The following is a 24,358-nucleotide window of genomic DNA, read 5'->3' as shown; positions in this document are numbered from 1 at the left end:
TGATCAGTCACAACAAATTGGGTCCTCCTATTATAGTTTTAAGGCTAAGAAATTAAATCAAAGTTATTATAAATTTTGCATAAATAATTAAAGAAATGAAATAAAGATCGGTAAAATTTTAGTGAAATGGTCTTTGTGAAGGAACAAAAAATATATTTCAGCATCATTTTTCTCGAAAATCCTGCTTTTTATACTTGGTTTTAAGGGAGACTTTTTAACAGTTAAATGTCACATCAATGTGGTTTTTATGTGAGAATTACTATTTCTTGATGAGATGAACTTTTCGACACTTCATACTAATTAATTTTATCTAAAATACCCTGGTTGATTTCAAGTAGTTAATTATTTTGTGGTAAACTAGATCCCACGCTTGTCACTTTCACATCCAGTTTGTCCATTTCTCCTTCTTCACTTGGTCTTGAAAATTGGAACAAAGCCCCTCAACTTTTGACTAATCTTATTTCACCAAAAATGCGCTGCACACGTATGTGTAAATAACGAGAGAAAGGAAAAACATGGTGTACTGTATAATGTAGATCTAGAAAAGAAAAACGGGTGTTTATACTCGCAGTAAGATGTTAAACAAGGCATAGAGTTTACGTGTGTTATTAGACTGTAAAGAATTTGATCATGGCTCAGATTCAAAATTGAAACAGGAAGCCGATAAGGAGGCTCCAGATTACCAAAACTCTTCTTTAATCTCAACAACCCTAGAGAATTTTCTGCCCTTAGAACTGGGGAAAAGAAAAACGAATACGTGTTAATGGAGCATGTGCCAACCAGCTCCCTTTTGCTGATGAAAATTTTGAAATGTACGATGCTAATTCGGAAAGTAAGGTTACAAGAATTTTTTGAAGTATAAAAACTGAATTTATTTTAATAAATTTACTTGCTTTATAATATGGATCACCCATTTTTTCACATAATCACCTTATACCTCAATACATTTTGTCATCCGCGGGATGAGTGTTTTGAGTACTTTGCCTTCCGCCGCCTTTTTCAGCCAATTTTTCACTTCGAGTTTCATCTCGTTATCGTCGGAAAAGAGTTTTCCACGAAGTTGTTCCTCCAGTTTAGTGAACAGGTTATAGCCACTACGTGCGAGATCGAGGCTTAGAACATCCCAACCAAACTAAGTCAACGACTCTTGTGTTGCATGAACGGTGTACGGACGCGTGTGTTCATGAAGGAGACAAGACTCCCGTTATCAGCATCCAGCGACGTTTCTTTTGTATGTGTTCTCACAATACCTTGCAGCATTTATTGTTCCACCTCGTTGCAAAATATCAACTTGCAGAACCCCTTTTTGTGCCCCAAAACAATGACTCCACGGTTTTCCTCGCTGTTTGCTGAGTTTTGAATTTTTTGATTGGAGGAGAATGAGTATTACTCCACTGCGTTGATTGTTGTTTGCTCTATGGAATATGGTAATAAGCCCAAGCTTAATCTCCCGTCACTATAGAGTTGAGAAAAGCCTTGCCTTCAGTCTCAAAACGACGAAGAAATTCGCGATCGGCACTGACTCTGTTCATTTTGAGTGCTCCGATAAGCATATTGGACACTCATCGTGCAAACAAGAACAAAAGTTCGTGAAATGTCTGGACAAACTGCATGCAGGTCGTCAATTGTCGAACGGCGATTTGAGAGAAGATATTTTTCAATTTTTTGCACCATATCATCAGTCACAACAGACGGCTTTGCGCTTTCAACTTCTGTCATAATCGCGAATTTTCACCTAGTAAAACTCCAATTCCGTACCCATTTCGTCACATGCTGCCTTAACGTTACCTCGTCTCCATAAACTGAAATAACTTCGCGATGAGTCGGAGCGGCGATCATGCCTTTAGCATGGTAGCGAATTACAGCGCGGACACGGGAGCCGGAACGATAACGCTGATTTCTGACAGTCACTAACTAACACTAATCGACAAGCTACTGAATGTTAGGGATGGTCGTTCCTTCCGCTGGCTTCCCGCTATACGGCAGTGGTACCAACGTCTCCCATGGACATTCCATGCTAAAGCTACATGCTTCGTAACCGCAGTTTCCGTATAACCCATTTAGTGTCCAGTATAGACAAGCTACATCAACTAATTAAAGAATTCGACAGAACAAGCTGCCAATTAATTATACCAAGGCATAAATCACCTATAACAAACAAATTGAAAAGAAAAAGCACGCCTTGAAAATGAAGTCGTAGAGCCAGTTGACGAGATTTTATATGTAAGGCAGTTCAAGAGAATAACTGAATGGACAACAAAAATAAACAGTGGACTAGAGGACTGTTTCCTAACTAAATAGGGTTTTCGTAACGTAACTTTCGCTGTATGTGTATTTACAGCTTTAACTTATGGCTATGAGACACAGACATTTAATGCCAAGATGATTCGATAACTGATTGTTGCTCAGTCAGCAACGGTGAGATCGAAAAAGAAGCAAATGAACCTTAGAGCCGACTGGACTATAAGGCGTAGTTATGGCTACAAGGAAAACGATATAAAAATAGACATGTAGCTGGAGTGACTGTGCTGGTTTCCAGGATCGAGACGACGACCTCCGGAACTGTGTTTGCTGGCGTCATACAAGGTGGCGTACTTCCTGGGCGCCCCATTTATCTTGTCCATATAAGATACGTTTTTGGTAATTTGTGGTAATGTGTTATGGGACCAAACAGCTGAGGTCATCCGTCCCTAAGCTTACGCACTATTTAGTCTAAGTTAAACTAACTTACACTAAGGACAACACCTATGCCAGAGTGAGGACTCGAACCTCCGACTGGGGCAGCCGTTCGGACAGTGACGGGACGGCCTAAAACGCGCGGCTACAGCACGTGGCCACAAAATAATTTTCGACACATCTGTTTAGTAACCAGGAAACTCGGGCTCGAATCCCAGTCCAGCAAAAATTTTCAACCTGCCCAACTGATTTAATCAACACCAACTCGCAGTCGAAAGAACAAACACCTTATATAAATAAGTTTTGGCCTAGAGTTATGTTAATTAACTATCACCATCAGGTGGGCTTTAACAAGGACGACAGTTGTATCTCTGAGTGCAAAACAGTACCGATATTTATATTGCAACCTATATCTCTCATTCGGTATTTCACTTCTTCCTCCCACGACCCGACAAGTAAAATATTTTAGTGTAACATCAACGCACATCGACATCTACATCTGCATCCTACCTCGCAAGTCATCTGATGGAGTGCGCCGGCGGGCACTCTGGCACCACTAACTGATAGCCCTATTCTGCTTCATTCGCGAATGGCAGGTGAGAAAAATGATTCATGGCAAAACTCTGTATTGGCTGCAATTTCTAGAATTTTCTCTTCAAGCACATTCAGCGAGATGTATGTAGAAGCAATATTTTGTCCGACTCTTCCTGGAAAGCGCTTTCTCGAAATTTCAATAGTGAACGTCTGCCGAGGGAGGTGGTGCAGTGGTCAGCACACTGGACTCGCATTCGGGAGGACGTCGGTTAAAACCCGTGACCAGTCATCCTGATTTAGGTTTTCCGTGATTTCCCTAAATCGCTTTAGGCAAATGACAGGATGGTTACTTTGAAAGGGCACGGTCGATTTCCCTCCCCATCCTTGCCTAATCCGAGCTTGAGCTCCGTCTCTGATGACCTCGTTGTCGACGGGACGTTAAACACTCACCTCCTCCCAAAGCTCTCCGTGATGCACAACGCATCTCTTGTAACGACTGCCAGTGGAATTCGTTGAACATCTCGGTAATGTTTTCGCACCGATAATTGCCCTCGTGAGGAATGTTCCGCTCTTCGTTGGATCCTCTCTAACTTTTATATCAGTCATATCTGCTACGGATCCCATATCGATGAGCAATACTCAACATCCGGTCAAAAAAGGGCCTTACAAGCCACTTCCTTCGTGGGTGATGATTTCCTTAAGATTCTTGCTATGAATCTCAGTCTGTCATCTGCTTCTCCTACTATTTGTTTTTAATGTGGTCGCTCCACTTAAAAGTCGCTCTGCATAATTACTCTTAGATTTTTACGGCAGATGCTGTTCCCAGCAGTTTCTCATCAATAGTATTGTTGTGCAGCAGTGGCTTTCTTTTTCTATGTACGCGCACTATGTTACATTTATTTACGTTCAGGTCGTCAGAGTCTACACCATCAGCAATCCTCTCCAAATTATTCTGCAAATGGAAACTATCTTCTAGCATTCTACTTTTTTGCATACAGCCGCATCAGCTGCGGTCAGTCTTAAAAAACATCCGATGCTTTTTATCAGATCATTTATATCCACTGTAAACAATAACGGCGCTATCACACGTCGTTGGAGTAGTTCGAAAATTACTTTCACCTCTGTCGATTTTGTTCCTTTAAGAACGAAGTGTTGAGTTCTATCTGCAAGTAAATCTTGAATTGCAAATCTGTTCCGATATTCGGTAAGCTCGTTCTTTTCTTTTTTTCCACTAAACGACAGTGCTGGCCGTTGTCAGATGCCTTCTTCAAGTCAAGGAACACTGCATCAACCTGAGCGCCGATGCCTACGGCACTTCGGATCTCATGGAGGAACAGAGCGAGCTGAGTTTTGCAGGATCTCTGTTAGCCGGAAACCTTGTTGATTTTCGTAGTGGATATTTCCGTTATTAAAAACTCATAGTTCTTGAGAATAAAATATGTTGCATAATTCTACAATAGATTGACGTCAACAGTATAGACCTATAAATGTGTGTATCTGTTCTGCAGCCTTTACTGAAAACAGGAATGACCTGCCCTTGTTTGCAGTCGCCTGGTACCATTCGTTTGTTCCATCGATCTACGATAATCTGCTGCTAGAATGGGAACAAGTTCTTTTGCATAATCCTTGTAGCATCTTATAGTTGTCTCGTCTGGTCGTGTTGCCTTTCCACTACTAAGAGATTGTAGTTCGTTTCCTGTTCGGCGGTCGGTTATCTCAGCATCTTCCATTTCGACGGTCGTACGAAAGTTTGAAGGAGGATCGGTGTTACGATCTTCCACCGTGAAACAATCTCTCAGTAATTCGACCTTCTCTCTGTTGTTTTCGTCTCGGTGCCAGTATAGTATCTGAATAGATGAGTTTCAACCGCTTACTGATCCTACGTAAGTTCAAAACCTCTTGGGGTGTTTACACAGATAGGCTGGCAAAATTTTACTTTCAAAGTGATTAATACCTCTCTTATTATTCTCCTTACGCTAATTTTCTTTTCGTTCAGCTTTTATTTCTCACATAGGTTTTGAGTTGAATCTGACATAAGGCTCTCGTTGTTTACGGATCATATTTTGAAGACCACTGAAGCTAGGAATATTTACAATCTTGAAGTCATATATTCCTTATTGACAGTCTAAGAAAGTGTAAAACGAAATATATGAAATACTTGAGACTCGCTTACAGTACACGTCTGTTAAACAAATATAGTCCCTTCCCATCCCTTAAGACCTTAAACGTAAACGTCACACCCACCAGTTCGACAACGTAACACAAAACTGACGTTGATTTTCCTGTGCTAGGAACGGCGCAAGTGCAAGGGCGCCCATACCCGGGGCAAGGAGTGGCTGCAACCCTCCTAGCTTTCAGAGAAATGACAGAAATATAGTGCAAACAGGTGTGTTTCTTTAAAGAAAATGATTTAAAAAACGATAATACGCAGATTTTTAACAGAGTTTAACTAGAATTTCTTATGGCTACTTACAAGTCGTCATTCGTCTCCATACACCGAGATCTAGCCGCCCCCCCCCCCCCTCCCTCTTTCTCCCACCTGCAACTAGTATGGGCGCTCTTGGGCAGGTTCCCTATGTAAAGTAAGCCGTCCACTTTCAAATTCAAGGAAAATTGTAAGTTACATTCTCCACAGATCAGAAACATGTCTGCCTTCCCTTCCAAGATGTATGCTGTATTCAAACAAATTTTCAGCCGAAGACGGCTGACTGAATGATCGGTGCATATTTGCATTTCCATTTTTTTACCTTCAGCTCCAGCATTGCCCCCTTCCCCGACCACCCCCGCCCCCTCCCCCTTCCCTCCCGCTACTGCACTGAACAATAGAGAGGAGCAAAGTCAGTTTCGTGTCACGTTTTCAATAACTTGATACTTCCCGTAATAAAATAGAATGCACCTAGGACTCATACAAGACCTTGAACTGAGGACGGTTGTCTGACTGACCGGCGTGTTTCCGTCTGTTTACTGTTAACCCCTCCAACGGCCTTGCCTCGTTGAATACGTCAGTTCTCAGTTCACCTAAGTTAAGCAACGTCGGACGTGGCCAGCAATTGGACGGGCAACAGCCTGCGTACGTCCAGTGCTTATGTAAATAAAGTTCCCGATCACCACTTTCTGCGCCAGTGTCCTGGACTAAATCCCAGCTCTCCACAGTGACTCATTAAGTGAGGGCTCCGACACAGTTGATGATGATCCATCCATCGGTTGGGGACGTTAAGATCGGCAGCTCCCTTAGTTCTGTTCGAAAGGATTAGACCGGGTGCCGACACTAGGGTTTCCGCCTCTCCCTTTTCTCATCCCCATACAAAACACACACGTGTGCACACACACACACACACACACACACACACACACACACACACACACAGTCACTTGCACTTACGGGATGCACTCAAACACAAAATCCTCGCATTCGCGAAGGAAAGGTGTTATTGTGCCTAAGGACGCGAAAATCCTTCCAATTAGGAGGCAGAGCACGCCATTCGTGTTCTACCAGCCAACAATTCTATAAGTTTTACGTCAAACCCAGCAAGTGGGAGAGCTTCGTTACTCCCCGTACCAGTACTGTGTGTGAGAAGAGTAGAGTAAACGTCAAATTTGTGTTACGTTCTTAACAGGTTTATGCTTGCGTGAAAGGTGATCCATGGCACAGTTTTTAACAGATCTTAAGGAGAGGAAATTGACTATCCAAAAAAATATGGTGTCGTATTTAAAAAAAAAGAAGACGTACTGCTATTCATGTCTCCGTACCGCACAATAATACAAGAAAGGCAAACATGCTGGTTAATGTTTCCTTAGTAGCTAAACAACATTTGCTTAATACATTTTTTCTTCTCCTTCTGGACAAAAACTTATTTGGTGTGGCCAACATCAATCGGACAAGAAATAATTATTTGTCGACGTCTGAAATCCATTTTCTCAATTATCCCGCAAATGTTGGTACGCTTCCTATACGAAGTCTTCTTCTTTCTGCGGGTTTTCTGCACCATGCCGAATATCTCGAAACAAAGTTTCCCGTTTCTTCGATCTTGCCAGTCCTTTTCTTGCATGGCTTTGTCCTGCATCTCACGCCTCACTGCATCCTTCCTATGTAACCGGAAGCTTCTTTTCTTTCTGCGTCATGGAGGTCTCCAAAGCCTCTGGCATTTTTATAAGACGCCCGTACCATGTCAGTCTTTTGTTTTCAGTTGTGTTTCCAAAATTGTGTTTAACTCCTATCTATTCTCGTAGCACTGTATATCTTATTCCGTCTCTGCTTGTTACTTCAAAACTTTGTCTCCAAAATTCTATTTCCATTGGCTTTAATTTCTGTTCATCCACTTTGGAGACTTCCCAGGGTTCAACACCATAGAGAGCAATGCTCTCGATTATAGTTATGTATTCCCACCTTTTCAATTTTTTTGGCACATTATTTCCTCGTTGCTTCCAACCTTCTCTGAAATGATTGTCCCTAAATATTTATATGGTGGATTACACTTCATTGTAGATTTATCATCCTTAACAAGATCCGTTCCTATACCTACTGTAAGTAGTCTGTTTAGATGAAAGTAAGCTGTTGAGGCTTTTTTATTGATAACGCCACGTAGCGCTCTGTATGAAAATCACTGGCTGTGCTGTGTGCAGCCTGTGGCTGGTTTGCATTGTTGTTTGCTATTGTAGCGTTGGGCAGTTGGCCGTTAACAGCGTGTACCGTTGCGCAGTTGGAGGTGAGCCGACAGCAGTGGTGGATGTGGGGAGAGAGATGGCAGAATTTTAAGAGTGGGCGATCTGGACGTGTGTCCACCAGAAAGAGTAAGTTTGTAATACTGGATGTCATGAACTGATATATATATCACTCTTGAACACTATTAAGGTAAATACATTGTTTGTTCTCTATCAAAATCTTCAATTTGCTATGTTTATCAGTAGTTAGTGCCCCCAGTAGTTTGAATCTTTTATTTAGCTGGCAGTATTGGCGCTCGCGGTATTGCAGTAGTTCGAATAACGAAGATTTTTGTGAGGTAAGTGATTTGTGAAAGGTATAGGTTAATGTTAGTCAGGGCCAGTCTTTTGTAGGGATTATTTAAAGTCAGATTGCGTTGCGCTAAAAATATTGTGTGTCAGTTTAGTGATGCTCAGAATAGGTAAAGAGCGAAATGTCTGAGTACGTTCAGTTTTGCTCAGCTGTTTGAAAATCAAATAGCGTAAGAGTTTTATCAGCACAGTAATTCATAATTTTTTCTAAGGGGACGTTTCGCTACGACAAATAAGAATTCAGCTTTCATACCCCACTGCTCATATTCTTATTAAGCTTTCTTGGCATATAATATACATCCTCTTTTTCCTCGGCGAAAATGACCCGATGATCAGCCATATCTGTGGAAAACAGTGTGTCGTCACGTATCCTTATTCCTATGTTTCTGAACTTACTTTTCCTACTTGCCTTGCTACATTCAAAGCCATTTTAAAGAGGGTAGGTGCCAAGCAGTGTTCTTGTCTCCTTTTATAACCTTAAATTTCTGTGATAGTAACTTTCCATCTGCAACTCAACAAGTGTTCTCTTAATACCGCTTTCCACCTGCTTGTAGGTAAAATTTGTGAATGTTCTGATTATTCATTCCTTCCCACATCTTAGAAAGTGGTACACTTTCAAAGGTCTTATGCAAGGCTATACAAACCATGTATTCAAGCCATGTGCAATTCTCTTGTAAGGTACATCTACATCTACATCTACATGACTACTCTGCAATTCACATTTAAGTGCTTGGCAGAGGGTACATCGAACCACAATCATACTATCTCTCTACTATTCCACTCCCGAACAGCGAGCGGGAAAAACGAACACCTAAACCTTTCTGTTCGAGCTCTGATTTCTCTTATTTTATTTTGATGATCATTCCTACCTATGTAGGTTGGGCTCAACAAAATATTTTCGCATTCGGAAGAGAAAGTTGGTGACTGAAATTTCGTAAAAAGGTCTCGCCGCGACGAAAAACGTCTATGCTGTAATGACTTCCATCCAAACTAGTGTATCATATCTGCCACACTCTCTCCCCTATAACGTGATAATACAAAACGAGCTGCCCTTTTTTGCACCCTTTCGATGTCCTCCGTCAATCCCACCTGGTAAGGATCCCACACCGCGCAGCAATATTCTAACAGAGGACGAACGAGTGTAGTGTAAGCTGTCTCTTTAGTGGACTTGTTACATCTTCTAAGTGTCCTGCCAATGAAACGCAACCTTTGGCTCGCATTCCCGACAATATTATCTATGTGATCCTTCCAACTGAAGTTGTTCGTAATTTTAACACCCAGGTACTTAGTTGAATTGACAGCCTTGAGAATTGTACTATTTATCGAGTAATCGAATTCCAACGGATTTCTTTTGGAACTCATGTGGATCATCTCACACTTTTCGTTATTTAGCGTCAACTGCCACCTGACACACCATACAGCAATCTTTTCTACATCGCTTTGCAGCTGATACTGGTCTTCGGATGACCTTACTAGACGGTAAATTACAGCATCATCTGCGAACAGTCTAAGAGAACTGCTCAGATTGTCACCCAGGTCATTTATATAGATCAGGAACAGTAGAGGTCCCAGGACGCTTCCCTGGGGAACACCTGATATCACTTCAGTTTTACTCGATGATTTGCCATCTATTACTACAAGACCTACCTGCCTGGATGAGCCCCTGTTCTTTTACGTCCTGAATTTCTCTTTCAATTCCGGTTTTATTGATCTTACCCTATCGTCTCCGCATAGAACTGAGATCTGTGATGCCTCGACAATTTGCGCAGTCATCCGTGTTTCCTTTTTAAACTTATATTTGATCAACCATTGTTTAAACTCCAGTAGAATTCCCCCCCACTAAGAGAGAGAGTAAATAACTTCGCGAGATGTTCAAATAATCCGTCTGGTTTGGCCCTCAACAACTCCATACAAACAGCTCGAGGACGTGGTGGTACGCCATTTAAGAACTGTTTAGCTGCCTCCTGTGCCTCCACTACTGTTATATCCTTCTTTTCTTGTGTCATGTTCTATACCTGTAAAGGAGCGTATGTCTTGACTGTAGGACCGTTTTCTAAACAGTTCTTTATAGTATGTCGTCCATCTGTCAAGGCCTATCACCTGTGAGCTTATGCTACTTCGGTTATTTATTCTTGGCTTTTTAATCGTCTTCCATGCTTCGTTGGAATTTGAATCCTCTATGTAGTTATTCATTTCTTCTCATTTAAGTTCCTGTACCGCATTTTTGCGCTAACTACAGCTTTTTTCGCCTCTCCCCTCACTCTTACATGCCTACTTGTGTCACCAGTCTTACTACTCACAAGCCATTTTGTGTATGTCTCTTTTTTTTTCTCCTTGACCCTTCTGTGGTATCATCATTCCACCTATCGCTTTCAAATTTGCGTATTTGTTCTCAGCTCCTCCGAGATTTTCGTTTGCCGTTTCACGGATAACTGTCACGACTGTCATCATCAGTCTGATGTAGCTTCCCACTGAATCTAAGCCTGTATAAGAGGGCAACCGAAGGATCCCAAGGTATAAGTATATTGTGGTTCAACAAATTTCTCTCTATTCCCATTGCTGTTGTTTTGGCACTTGCTGATTTTCTGGAAGGGGAACAAAAGTGCACACAGAAACAAGTCAGTTTCATGTTCCACGAATCATACACATATTGTGCAAAATGATCCATAGAACAGTCGGTGATACTTTTAAGAAACTTGTTTACCATTTCTTCTGTTAATGTACGTATGCTTGGACTGATAACGATACTAGTGTCATCAGCAGAAAGAATTAATCCTGCTTGTATATTAGATGTCAGATCGTTTACATATGTGATGAACAATAGTGTACCTAAGACTGAACCTTGTAGAACGCCGTACGTAATTCCTTCCAGAGAGAATTATGCCCCCAGACTATACGGGTTGAATTACCAAATAAAAGATGTGACATTATCCGATGGTTAGCTATATCGTCAATCCCACACAATTTCAATTTATCTAGGAGAAAACGGCGACTCACATAGTCAGATAACTGATTTGATGGTTCTAAAATTTGGTGACTCAAGGTGTAGATGACATTCTCTGTAAAACAACTCTTTTGAAACCCAAACTGTGGGAGATCTTGTTACCACTACGAACCAGTAACACATCTACGGGAATGGCGGATCTACGACACACTCGCTAATTGAACAGTGACTCGAAAATACAATAAATTTCCTTTACTTCGCGTCTATACTCACAAATTTTTATGTCATTAGACTACCGGTTTCGGTCTATAATGAATATCTTCAGATCTCTTTAATAAAAATATGCCCTTATATTCTGGAGTCATAGTAGCATTTTATTATGCCACTATGGCTCTAGTATATTCGGACATGTTTTTATGGAACATATTTGAAGATGGTCATTATACACCGAAATCGATATTCCGATGACATACAAATTGTGACCATAGAAGCGAAGTAAAGGAAATTTATTGCTGACGATATTATTGTTGCTAATTTGAGATACTATTTTACAATATGTCACTTCCTAAAATATTTTGAAAAATGATGTCAGCAGTGAATGGTCGATCCAAATTCTACTCGCCGGTAGGTTTTGCAATCCTCCACCTAGGCACGATTTCTTTCCTTATAGTAGGCGCTCTTGAGCTGTTTCTGACGCGCCCCATCTTCTAAAACAAAAATTATTCCCCCTCCCCTCACCTCCTCCTGTTGATAGGAAGAGAAGAAAACACAAAAAATAATATATATACTTTCATTAAATTTCAAGTTTTTCTTTACTAGTACTTTCTTAGGGGAAGGGACGCTCCACGAGTCATTTCCTTGAGAGATCTTGTTACCACTATGAATCAGTAACACATCTACGTGAATGGCGGATCTTTTGTCTCTTTATTTTAAATCTTGCTCACTACACAAAAGAGCCAAAGAAACTGGTACACCTGCCTAATATCGTGTAGAGCCCTCGCAACCACCCAGAAGTGCCACAGCACGACGTGGCATGGACTCGACTAATGTCCGAAGTAGTGCTGGAGGGAACTGACACCATGAATCCTTCAGGGCTGTCCATTAATCCGTAGGAGTAAGGGAGGGGGGAATGGAGATATCTTCTTAACGGCACGTTGTAAGGCATCCCAGACATGCTCAATAATGTTCATGTCTGGGGAGTTTGGTGGCCGGCGGAAGTGTTTAAACTCACAAGAGTGTTCCAGGAGCCACACTGTAGCAATTCTGGATGTGTGGGGTGTCTCACTGTCCACAAATCCATCGGAACGCACAACGGAGATGAATGGATGCAGATGCTCAGGCAGGATGCTTACGTATGTCACCTTTCAGAGACGTATCTAGACATATCAAGGGTCCTATATCACTCCAACTGCACACGCCCCACACCATCATAGAGCTTGAACAGTCCCCTGCTGACATTCAGGGTCTATGGATTTACGAGGTTGTGTCAATACCCGTACACATCCATCCCCTCGGTATAATCTGAAAGGCGACTCGTCCTACCAGGCCACATGTTTCCAGTCATCAACCGTCTAATGTCGGTGTTGTCGGCCCAGGCGAAACGTAAAGCTTTGTGCTGTGCAATCACAAAGGATACACGAGGGGGCCTTTGGCTCCGAAAGCCCATATCGATGATGTTTCGTTGAATGGTTAGCACGCTGGCACTTGTTGATGGACAACATTAAAATCTGCAGCAATTTACGGAAAGGTAGCACTCCTGTCACTTTGAACGTTTATCTTGTCATCGTTTGTTCCTTTCTTGCAGGATCTTTTTCCAACCGCAGCGATGTCGCTGATTTGATCTTTTCTGTATTCGTGATAATCACGGCACACTTGTAAAATGATCCTACCGGAAAATCCCGACTTCATCGTTACCTCGGAGATGCTGTGTCCCATCGCTCGTGCGCCGGCTACAACACCACGTTCAAACTCACTTACATCTTGATAATCTGCCATTGTGGCAGCAATAACCGATCTAACAACTGCGCCAGATAATGGTTGCCTTATATAGGCGATGCCGACCGCAGCGCCGTATTCTGTCTGTGTAGCTACCTCTTTATTTGAATACTCAAGCTTTTATCATTGTTGGAAGGAAGTGACGGTCATATTGTCAAGCGGCTTATCGTCGTTAGTGATTGGTAAAAGTTAGGTAAGCGGATGATCGGCGAGAGGGCTGTGTGATGAAATAATTACTCTTAATTTTTCTCAGAATTCCTGCTGACAGGAACTACTGGTCGATTCTTGTGAAATAAGACAGCAAATTAACTATTACGGAGCTGCCTATCTTGGTTGATGGCTGTGATAATCAGATGCTAGCAATATTTTTTTTCACTGGAAGGCTTTTTCTCAGACAATACAAATATTTCAATTAACGGCGGCAGCTTCCTACTTTGAAGACGACTGCTCTATGGCATAATCAACAGCAAATTTGGGGCGGATATTGTGAATAATAACGCAGACAGGCTGGCAGAAATCTATGAACAGTACAGTCTTAAGGTATGGAATGATTTTCGCAGATGGTTCAAATGGCTCTGAGCGCTATGAGACTTAACAGCTGAGGTCATCAGTCCCCTAGAACTTAGAACTACTTAGACGTAACTAACCTAAGGACGTCACACACATCCATGCCCGAGGCAGGATTCGAACCTGCGACCGTAGCAGTCGCGCGGTTCCGGATTGAAACGCCTAGAGCGGCTCGGCCACCGTGGCTGGCGATGATTTTCTCCTACACTATTCTAGTGTATGTGTACTGAATGATCCGCTTTTAACTTTTGGCTCCATAAGACGGTCCAGCAGTTGTCAACGTTGTGGGCAGAGTGGAGCCGTGCAGAGGAGACGGCCTGCTGTGGGTGTGTTGGCCGCGCGCGCCCGCATCCTTGCCGCTCCGGTCCGCTATATAAACGCGCCGGCCGGCGGAGTCCTCACGCACTCCGTCCGCAGCGCGCCACTCTCCACGCACCGCGCACCACGCACCACGCACCCGCTGCTCATGGCTCCGCCGATGATGCTGGTCGCCGCGACGGTGTTGCTTCTGCTCAAGGTCAGTCACCCCGTACGCTCCACTGTCCTCCTGAACCAACCGCGTGGATTACTTGTGCAACCGTTCCGTTCAGTGTCAATAAAAACACTTCACGTTTATACCACAAAGTACGTCTGCTGCTCATTGTTTATTCTAAATACGAACAGTACCGCGATTCCGGAGGAGAAGAAGATTATAAAAAAGAATCTGCACAGATTTAGTACAACAAATAATACGAAACACAGCTCGTTTTTTCTTGTAAATACTAGACGCGGTGGAGAAGATAGATTTCGTCTTTCCTGACTTCCGTAATCTTTACGACACTGTGCCACACTGTCAGTCGATAACTGTTATACAGAGGGACCGAAAAGTGACAGTAAATGTGTGTATAAATTAGAGATGAAGTGCATTCTTCCGATCAACCATCGCAAGATAACAGCACAGTTATTACTGACAGTAAATGAAGAGAGTAATGTAATGGGTACAGGTAGCAGTGTCTATGCAGTTCAGCACGCGATAAAATTACCGTTCCCCCTTGAGCAACAAGTCTTCACTGTTGATGAGTATTCTCGGAAATGGACGACTAATCACGCTATTACTGAGAGACAGAAGTGATGACACTTTCTGCATGACCTGACTATCATTTTGCAGGACAATGCTCAAGCACGTACAGTGCAAGCCTTTACTGATTTGTTTGGCTGATGGGGCTGCTAAGTGCTATGCCACTTACCGCAATCCCCTGCCAAGCATTCGTGAGTTCAACTCGATTTCTAAACTGAAGGAAACACTTCATGGCTCCAGAACTGCTACAAATTCGTCAGGCAACAGACCGCGCCACTCGAACTGTCCACACAACTGTCACTGCTAAGACTATCCTACGACTTCCACATCGCTGGCAACGGGTTATACACAATGCTGGTGACTACTTTGAAGGTCAGTAAAGCTTTGAAACACATATCTATTTTGAAACTTCTTGGCAGATTAAAACTGTGTGCCAGACCGAGACTCGAACTCGGAACTTTTGCCTTTAGCGGGCAAGTGCTCTACCAACTGAGCTACCCAAGCACGACTCACGACCCGCCCTCACAGCTTCAAGTCTGCCAGTACCTCTTGGGTAGCTCAGACAATAGAGCACTTGCCCGCGAAAGACAAAAGTCCCGATTTCGAGTCTCGGTCCAGCACACAGTTTTAATCTGCCAGGAAGTTTCATATCAGCTCACACTCCGCTGCAGAGAAAAAAACTCATTCTGGCCGTATCTTTTTTGTAGGAGCTTTAAATAAATAGTTGCCACTATTAAAGATCCAACCCTCGTAATTCCCTGTGACAAATACATCCATATTCGATAGACGTTTACCAGTTGTTCGTGCCAGCATATTGTAGAACCATTTTGCAGGAAATATTCAGATGCCACAATGCTGATGTGATGCGATAGCCGTCGAAATCTGACGGGATTATCTGACCAATCTCATGTTTCGTATGACGAAACTCAGAAAGTTACAATTTTGTGTATGTCATGGTCACAGTGTACAGCATCTGAAGGCACTAGCTGTAGAAAAGCGTCTAGCGTAGTGTGCGCTAAGCGGCTTCCGTAATTTGTTGTCGTCCATGGAATCGCAGAACTAGACCATTCTCTGATGAGGTATACACTCACCTTAGTGGATACTTAAGTACGCAAATAACTCGAATTTGGGCATCAGAAAATGCGTAAGCCTTTGATGAAATCACCTTTCGCTGTCACATAATATAAGTATGATGTGTCGTACCGTGTCGTCGAATAGTGGCCCCCATTTGCTTTGAAGCTACGGTGAACAGTGTGTTGTACCAAGACATCACTACATAGTTTATTTCGCTTCTTGACACTGATGAACATTATCTTTGGTTTCCATCAGAACGTGTGATTCCGCAGACATCTATTACTTTTTATGTGCGTCGTAGAGAGTATCAACGGAAATACATAACTGGCTCGAAGAATTTCGAGACAAAGAGACCTGCAATGAACACAAAACAAAATAAACTATAGTAAGGGCAGGTGTCCTATAAGGAACCGTAACATGATCTTCATTATTTTAAATGTGCATAAAGCTTTTATCAGATAGATATATTATCAGACTGTGGGTTTATGCTGTGTTCAGGAAAGTACTGTCCCTACATGATTGTATGGAAATATGGGACGGGTGTAGCTAGTGTTTTTACACGTGTTCAGAATTTCAGATGCCATGAGACAGCCACAAAAGAGGGTGAATCTTACATCATAAGATTACAAGTAGTAAACTTCTTGCGAATGTTACATTGTTAAAATATTTGTGGCAGTAATACTGCGAAGCCACTTGAAGTTGGGCAAAGGGACAGAATAGATAGTATAGAAGGCCGATGAAAGACAGACTTGGAAGGGTTCTGAGAAGTTAGGTGCCTGTGTACAGCAAACTGCATAGGATACACAACGCTACTTCTGCAGTTCTATAGCACTGTCTCAACGTTCGGAATTCGTGTTAAGTGCGCTTGACAGCGGGCACAGAATGAATTCAGCAGCTATAATGGGTACAACACATTCGAAATTGTGTAGAAATGTAACTGCGTAGGTTTTTGCTGGAAAATAGATGCTCAGATAGCTTAAAGGGCAATCTCAAGCAGAGTGATGACTTTTTTTGCGCGATACCTTGTCAGGAAAAGCTTAAGAATAGTTACTCGAGGAAGACTGTGCAATGATTTTGCTCCTCCTTTCGTGTATCTCGTGCATATGTCACGAGAAAAACGTGTGAGAGACTGTAGCGTGTCCCAGAGCATACAGACAATTATTTCTCACTTTCTATGCACGCGATGGAATAGGGCAGAGAGGGGCTAACCTTGGTACAAAAAACTCTCCGCCATGTACTGTACAGTGGATGTCAGGGATACCTGTCTAATTTCAACAAGCTTCTCTAACACGAAAAATATTAAAAACTTATCTGACGGGAGACCGCACGAGAATGCCAGGTCACAGCATTCCCTAGAAGATCCTGGACATCTTCAGGCTACGCAGTACACCATAAAGTAACGTCGGAATTGTTCGGATATTCGTAGATATGGTAAAGCGCTAGTATACCGTAATTGACGGTATTTTCTGAGCCCTCAAATCAATAACTTCTGATAATTTTTTCATTGGATATGTGTCTCACAAGCGCTCACACGACGTAACTTAAATTTTTGCGTGAAAAATGGTCAAGCCAGCTACGTGTTACTACTTGTGCCTAATTATTTCATACGGAACCGGAAAAATCATTCTGGTCCCAGATATGAAAACAACTGATTATTTTCGAAGTTATATATCTTCCGCTTAAGTGCTTAGTGACAGAAAAGGAAAGACTAGATTTGTGTCCCACGGATGTTGATTCTAAAGGTTAATGTCCTGTCCGCCTATATAAACATAAGAAACAATGTATTATCACAGTAGCTCCAATACAATTAAGTTTTTGTTGCAGCCTTGTCGAATTAATCGACCCAACATTCACGTGAACTTAAGAAGCTAAATCACGAAAACAAACTACTAATAGCTACACTAGAATACGTTCTCGATTTCTTCAGAGCTGAACACCTGTATATTACTGCTGCTTAATAGATATGTTTTCTTGGCAAATGCGCTGCCCATTAAGCAGCCATGATTTACGATTTCCGTGATTACGGAACCGTTTTAAGCAATTACTAGTGTGGATTAGATCTGGAAAAGGCAAGGTTTGACAACTTCTACATTCGCTGTCCATATGAGTTCGTACAATGTCACTTGATGGAAGCCCAGTGTTGTCAAAGCATTAACCAGTAATAAACATCAAAAGGAAAGACTTTTCCACAGTGTTCGGAAGTTAATAATAGTGACTTTTCAGTTGGTAATTTATGGTTCGTCATTAAATGTGTCTACTAGCTTAGTTGTATTTTCATGAAGACGTCTTTTGTCTACAGCTCTATTTCCTTCTTTAAGCTATAATGGATTTTAAACCTGTAAACATCTCATATTACTCATGAGACAACACATGAACATAGTGTTGTCGTACTGAAGCAATAGCTGATCTCGGCAGCTATGAAATTGTTGAGACTTTTACTGGTTATATTTTCTACTAGATAAAATTCTACAGTAATTGCAAAATATTCTATATCAGTGCTTTGTTTAAATTGTGAGACGTTTGAGAATAGATAAAAGAGGCTTACACTGCGCCGTTGTATTAGCAATCATATTTTTACTGAATTACGAGCGGAGTCAGTTCGCTAGTGCAATACAGTGAACGAAAGTACTCGTACTACGGATGCTACATAAGCTATGCTCGCTGTCTTCCAGTAGCAGCTTGTCAGCCCTAGTAGTGCAGTGGTAAAGCGCCTGCCTGGACACCCCTGACGTCGCAGGGTCAATACCGGTAGGACCACAGAAATTTTCAGTTTGGTCTTGATCTAGCCTTCTCCTCTCAACAATATGAATAGTCAACAGGAAAAATTACTCATTCGAATTCGGCGTTAAGCTGCAGGTCCCCTTACCTCGGTTACATAGCGAGTAGATTAGAGACAAACAAGTCGCCGAAAAGGCGTCCAATTGAAATACCATTGAGCTTCACTAAATTATTAATATTAGTAGCAACTTGCAGGTTTCACTACAATCTACGATATCAGAAAGGCTGACAGCGGCGGTAGATGGTAAACCTGAGTGTAAGTTAACGAATGCCTCTATTGTGAGTCACAATTAAAGGTCGAACTAAAATCGCCATTAAAATAATAATCTTATTATGAACTAAACTGTCGAAAACTGAGTTGACGAGAACTTATCTGTTTGAAGTACGAGACAGTCTCATTGGAATGAGGAAAAACTAATATCCATTACCCTCTACGCTTAAGTTATTAATTTCGAACTTCTGTTATTGATATCCGAAAGACATTCCTGATTTGCATTTCGTTGGTGACAGAGAGGCGTGCGCACAGTGTAGCTGAATATCTATCGAATAGTTGTGCCGCGGGTCATTATATGAGGGAGACATCCAACAAGATTCATACAGTGGATAGGACACTGAACTGAAGAAGCGGAGATCAGACACCTAGCCGTTTCCCACGATTTCCCCAAACCAGGTCATTCAAGTGTCTGAGTGCCTCCTTTGAAAAAGTCACAAATTTCCATTTAAATTATAACTTTATGTATAAGTGCGTTAAAGTCATATTTTATTTCACCTTTCATTTTTTTCACTCTTGCAAGAAACTAAGTGTAAATTACCATAACCTATGGTCACAGGAGCAGATAGAACACCCACGCAATTGCTTTGTTTTCTCTTTATCGATAAGAGTGGATTTCGTTTTGATGTCCAAAACATCGAAATTCAAATTTTTATTGCTCGATAAAATAGTGACATCTTTGTCATTATTGTCCTAATTTTTGTATTGTACAGGCAGTCATGTTGCACAGTGATTCTGTAGAGCTCTGGTAGAGAGGGCCATTAGACATTGGTTTTGGCCATGTTTCTTCCTCTTCAACCCTTGCTGCGAGAATTGTTGACAAGAGCTATCAAATGGTTCAAATGGCTCTGAGCACTATGGGACTTAACTTCTGAGATCATCAGTCCCTTAGAACTTATAACTACTTAAACCTAACTAACCTAAGGACATCACACACATCCATGCCCGAGGCAGGATTCCAACCTGCGACCGTAGCTGTCACGCGGCTCCAGACTGTAGCGCCTAGAACCGCTCAGCCACTCTGGCCGGCCGACAAGAGCCATCAGTGGAAGGGATGTTGCAGTATCTACAGATATCCATGTAAGTAGAAAGTATCCGAAACATTTCTTTTACTCTGTTGCTATTGAACTATAGCTTCATTTGAAAGCTTTAGTTTCCTTCCTTTCCTCCTAGCGGGTATCTGAACAGTGATGTGATTCGTTCTGCAGCTCAGGTTATAAATCCGTCATAGCTTACCTCAGTGAAACCTTCTGTCACTGTTGCTGTCAGTATGGAAGGCGTGTAATGAAATCAGCCGTTCCCTTTTCAAAGGAACCATTCGGGAATTTCCCTTAAGTAAGTTGAGGACACAAAGCCTAAGGAAGAGCTCGTGATCATTTTTGCACTTCTTATTATAACGTTCTGACAAGGGCACAATTTTAATTTCATTGATAACTAGTTTCATTATCTTCTGTTGAAACATCAAATGAAAACAGAAAATTAAAAACATATTACATAACATTAAAAACTGCTGGATAAGTACAATACAACAAAAAATTACGTGTATTTTTTCGGATACGTTGTAACCCGTTAGATTTGAATGCCATGCACAAGTGTTCTGTGAAAGATAGCAGACGAGTACCTTTTAAATCAAGGACAAGGCGGCTTCAAAAAGTAAGTTACACGTTATTTTGGCAAGCCAAATAAATTTTATTAAATGCTGCGATACACTTCAAAGTTACACATACATCGCACTATTTTCAGCACAGACACCAGAAATCTGTAAACAACGGTCGGAACTTTCTACAAATCCTTCAGTTCATAGATGATAGAAATCCTCTCCCCGGTCACGGAGCCATCCCACAACCGCGTGTGAACGTCCTCATCGCTGGAAGATCTCCGATTGCTGAGTTACAGATCCTCGATTTGCTGGACAGTGCAGTCGGTGTAGATGGTCTTACTCCACGTTCAGTACCACCCACGTCTGTGCAGCCTTGGTCAAGTTGTTGGCACTATTCCACTGTGATTGAAGACGACATTGCGTTTGCCCCATGTACCTCCAGTATATCACCGCGAAACAGCGTACAATTAAGACCTAGATATCCATTCCCACTTGCCTGTTCTCACTCACTCACTTACCCCAATTAATTATCTCTTTGTGTCTCTCTGCCTCACAGTCACAGTCTCCTTCGCTCTCTTTTCCTACTACTGTCTCACTCTTGCTCTCTCTTACTGCTATTACCTCATTTATTCCTTTCCGCTGCCGCCGTGTCTTTTCACTGCCACTATATCTCTCTCTTCCTCATTGTCATTATGACTCAAGCTCTAATTATCACTGGCTTTCAACAGCTTCCTCTTTCTCCTTCTCTTTATGCCTCTCCCAATGGTGTGTCTCCTTCACCCTCTTCCTAGCACTGTTCTGTCACTATTAACAATGTTCCACTGCCACTGCTTCCCCCTCCTTCTCTCGCGCTACCACTGCCTCATTCGCTCTTTCTAACGACTGTTTACTATCGTCCAGTATTTCTTACTGGCAATGTCTCCTCCTCTCTCAGCATAAATGGCGCGAATTTATCGCATGCCAAACTTTTTGGAAACGTTTTTGAATTAGCTGAGAAAAGTAGAATGAAAAAGCTGATACCTCCTTTTCAGTCACACTCTTTTAAACAGGAGCATATTCGCCTTTCTTGCGCTCCGTTAGGTGCAGTTTTCCGCCGATTCCCTTCTTTTCTCTTTTACAGGAGGAAATGCCACTCACATGAAAAGAACTTTATAGGTCAGTATAATTTTGATAGTTTACTTACGTGAAACTGAAATAACGCAAATCTATTTCATACATCATATCAAATTTTAGAAGCACAAAAAATTTGCATGTGCATTAGTATTGCAATATGGGGTTCCCGGAACCCTTATAATGATAACAGTGATGCTTTACAGCATATTTCTCCGTCTTCTTCGCTGTATAAAATACATTTTCGAAAATGGTTCAAATGGCTCTGAGCACTATGGGACTCAACTTCTGAGGTCCCCTAGAACTTAGAATTACTTTAACTAACCTAAGGACATCACACACATCCATTCCCGAGGCAGGATTCGAACCTACGACCGTAGTGGTCGCGCTAATCCAGACTGTAGCGCCTAGAACCGCTCGGCCAACTCGGCCGGTGGTTGTTAGAGATCTGGATCGTATAGATACATGGTAAAAATTTCAGCCATTTTCTCAGCATAAACATCTTGCTATCAGAGACGCGGAGTGTTTCTCGGTAAAGGATAAAGATTTCTCAAAAAGAGATGACGGCACTTCTAGATAACTGCCTAGAGAATATCCCATCAAAATTTGAACAATATTCTGCTATTAGTATATCGGCTGCACACCAGAAGGAACCAACAGATTTGTTCCATTTGCCTAAGCTGAGGGAAGTGTGTAATATTTGGACTTTGACCTGTACTGTAGGATAGAAACAGTAAGGTGATGCTTCTACTGGTTATACAAATGAACCCTAGGGCAAGAGCAATGCAAAAAATTTTACCATACCTATCACCAACAGCGCATGACGTTTGAGCCCTGGAGAAATGTCGCTTTTATGCGCAGCGTATTGGAACATCTTGGTAAAACCAAAAAGATAAGTAATTAAGGGAAATTACGGAAAATCTAAATTTTGGATAGATGAACAGAGCTTTCAAATCCGGTCCGACCAACTACGAGTATGATGTAAACCGCTACGTGACCTCGTCCGCTGATGGCGGTGAGAAACTGTCACACATTTGGCAGGTTTTATGATTTATGGGTCATGGGCGAGAATTTATGGTGGCTGTCAGCGGTTACAGCATACTTAGGTGGTTGCTCGTGTACGCACGGTCTGCGTCGCGGGGCGTGGGCCCCGCTTTGCAGGGGTGGAGCCGCCAGCGGTGTTCCGCGCGGCAATTAGGCATTCGCCGCGCCGCCCCGACCTGCCCAAGGCGGGCGACCTCGGCCCATCCGCGGCCGGCCGGCCGCCTATTTGCTGCGCGCCTCCACCGGCCCGCCGCCTAACGCCGTGATGACCGCTCCTCACATTTCTTATAAAGCCTGATGCGCAAGTTGCGTGGCGTTTAATGAGCAAGAGGGTCGTTGCGCCAATTTTGGCTCGTAGCCAGCCTAGGACGCGGCGCCCAGGTTGTTTGCCCCTGAGAACACTCTTATTTACGTTGTTATGTTTGCCTGCCGCACTCACTGTTCAGACTCAAGCTCCGCTTTCCGGCCCCTAAGGACCATCCAGTGTCAATAAGGAGCAGAGTTATCGTCTGCCAGCGTTATTCGGATGAGCAATGGAGGAACATGTTTAGCACACTCTCGAACTGCGACTTCCAAGTCAAGTATCTCCGCAATGGGCGTCACAACGATGAGTACACTCTGTTCTAGTCCTCTCACGAAGAAAAAATTTGTGCCAATACCTACAACTGACAGTGTCAACCGAATTGTAGACAGACACGCTGACTGCTCAGAAGTGGACCTCATTACCTAGATGTCGTCGGCTAGTTGACACATACTTTGGTTGTGGTCTGGTTGCTGTAGTTATCGGTCGATTCATATGGCTCAAATGGCTCTGAGCACTATGGGACTCAACATCTGAGGTCATCAGTCCCCTGGAACTTAGAACTACGTAAACCTAACTAACCTAAGGACTTCACATACATCCATGCCCGAGGCAGGATTCGACCACGCGACCGTAGAGGTCGCGCGGTTCCAGACTGAAGCGCCTAGAACTGCTCGGCCGCACCGGCCGCCTGGTCGATTCTATGACGTAGGGGTCAGCATTCAGAATTCACCACAATCTGATGTCGAAGATAGCTGTACTTGCCGCGCGGTTTTAGCCGAGCGGTCTACGGCGCTACAACCATCGACTGTGCGGCTGGTCCCGGCGGAGGTTCGAGTCCTCTCTCGGGCATGGGTGTGTGTGTTTTTCCGTAGGATAATTTAGGTTAAGGAGTGTGTAAGCTTAGGGGGTGATGACCTTAGCAGCTAAGTCCCATAAGATTTCACACACATTTCAACATTTTAAAAGCTGTACTTGGTTCTTAAATATACGTCTGCTATCCGCAATGTGTCTTATGGGGAGTAGGGAAGGATACTTTACGTGTTACTTCCCCTTCTCACCCCAGTTCCCTCTATCCTCTGCCCTTCCAGTGCCATTCGCGATTCCCTGTAAGTATCCGAATTAACTCTAATTTCTCTGATATTTGCCTCGTGGCAGTTTTGTGACATCAACAGCGTAAATCATAACTAAAAACAAAAACTTACATGAGTGAAAATATACAATAGTAGAACCAAAAAGGTCCTATAAACACCTCCGCAAATAACTGTTGGCGAGAATAACGCCCTCAGTATAAGTTATTGTCCTACTTGGTACAAATTTATTTGAAATTTAAAGGTCCAATTTATATCCTCATCTAACTGCGCTCAAATTTCACATTTGTCGTACCTTAACAA

The 24,358-nt window shown here is 42.5% G+C and overlaps 1 protein-coding gene across 1 annotated transcript in view; it reads left to right on the top strand.

Moving 5' to 3' along the window:
* LOC126285153 (uncharacterized) overlaps positions 1-24,358 on the top strand; it is a 198,323-nt gene that overhangs the window by 13,963 nt on the left and 160,002 nt on the right. The window contains exon 2 of the mRNA XM_049984465.1: positions 13,991-14,246. Coding sequence (XP_049840422.1) covers positions 13,991-14,246 — 256 coding nt within the window. The remainder of the gene's footprint in view (positions 1-13,990; positions 14,247-24,358) is intronic.

This window comes from Schistocerca gregaria, chromosome 8 (genome assembly GCF_023897955.1).
Source record: "Schistocerca gregaria isolate iqSchGreg1 chromosome 8, iqSchGreg1.2, whole genome shotgun sequence".
Classification (NCBI taxonomy): domain Eukaryota; kingdom Metazoa; phylum Arthropoda; class Insecta; order Orthoptera; family Acrididae; genus Schistocerca; species Schistocerca gregaria.
The sequence above is the reverse complement of the archived record's forward strand: the minus strand, read 5'-3'. Positions and strand labels throughout refer to the sequence as shown.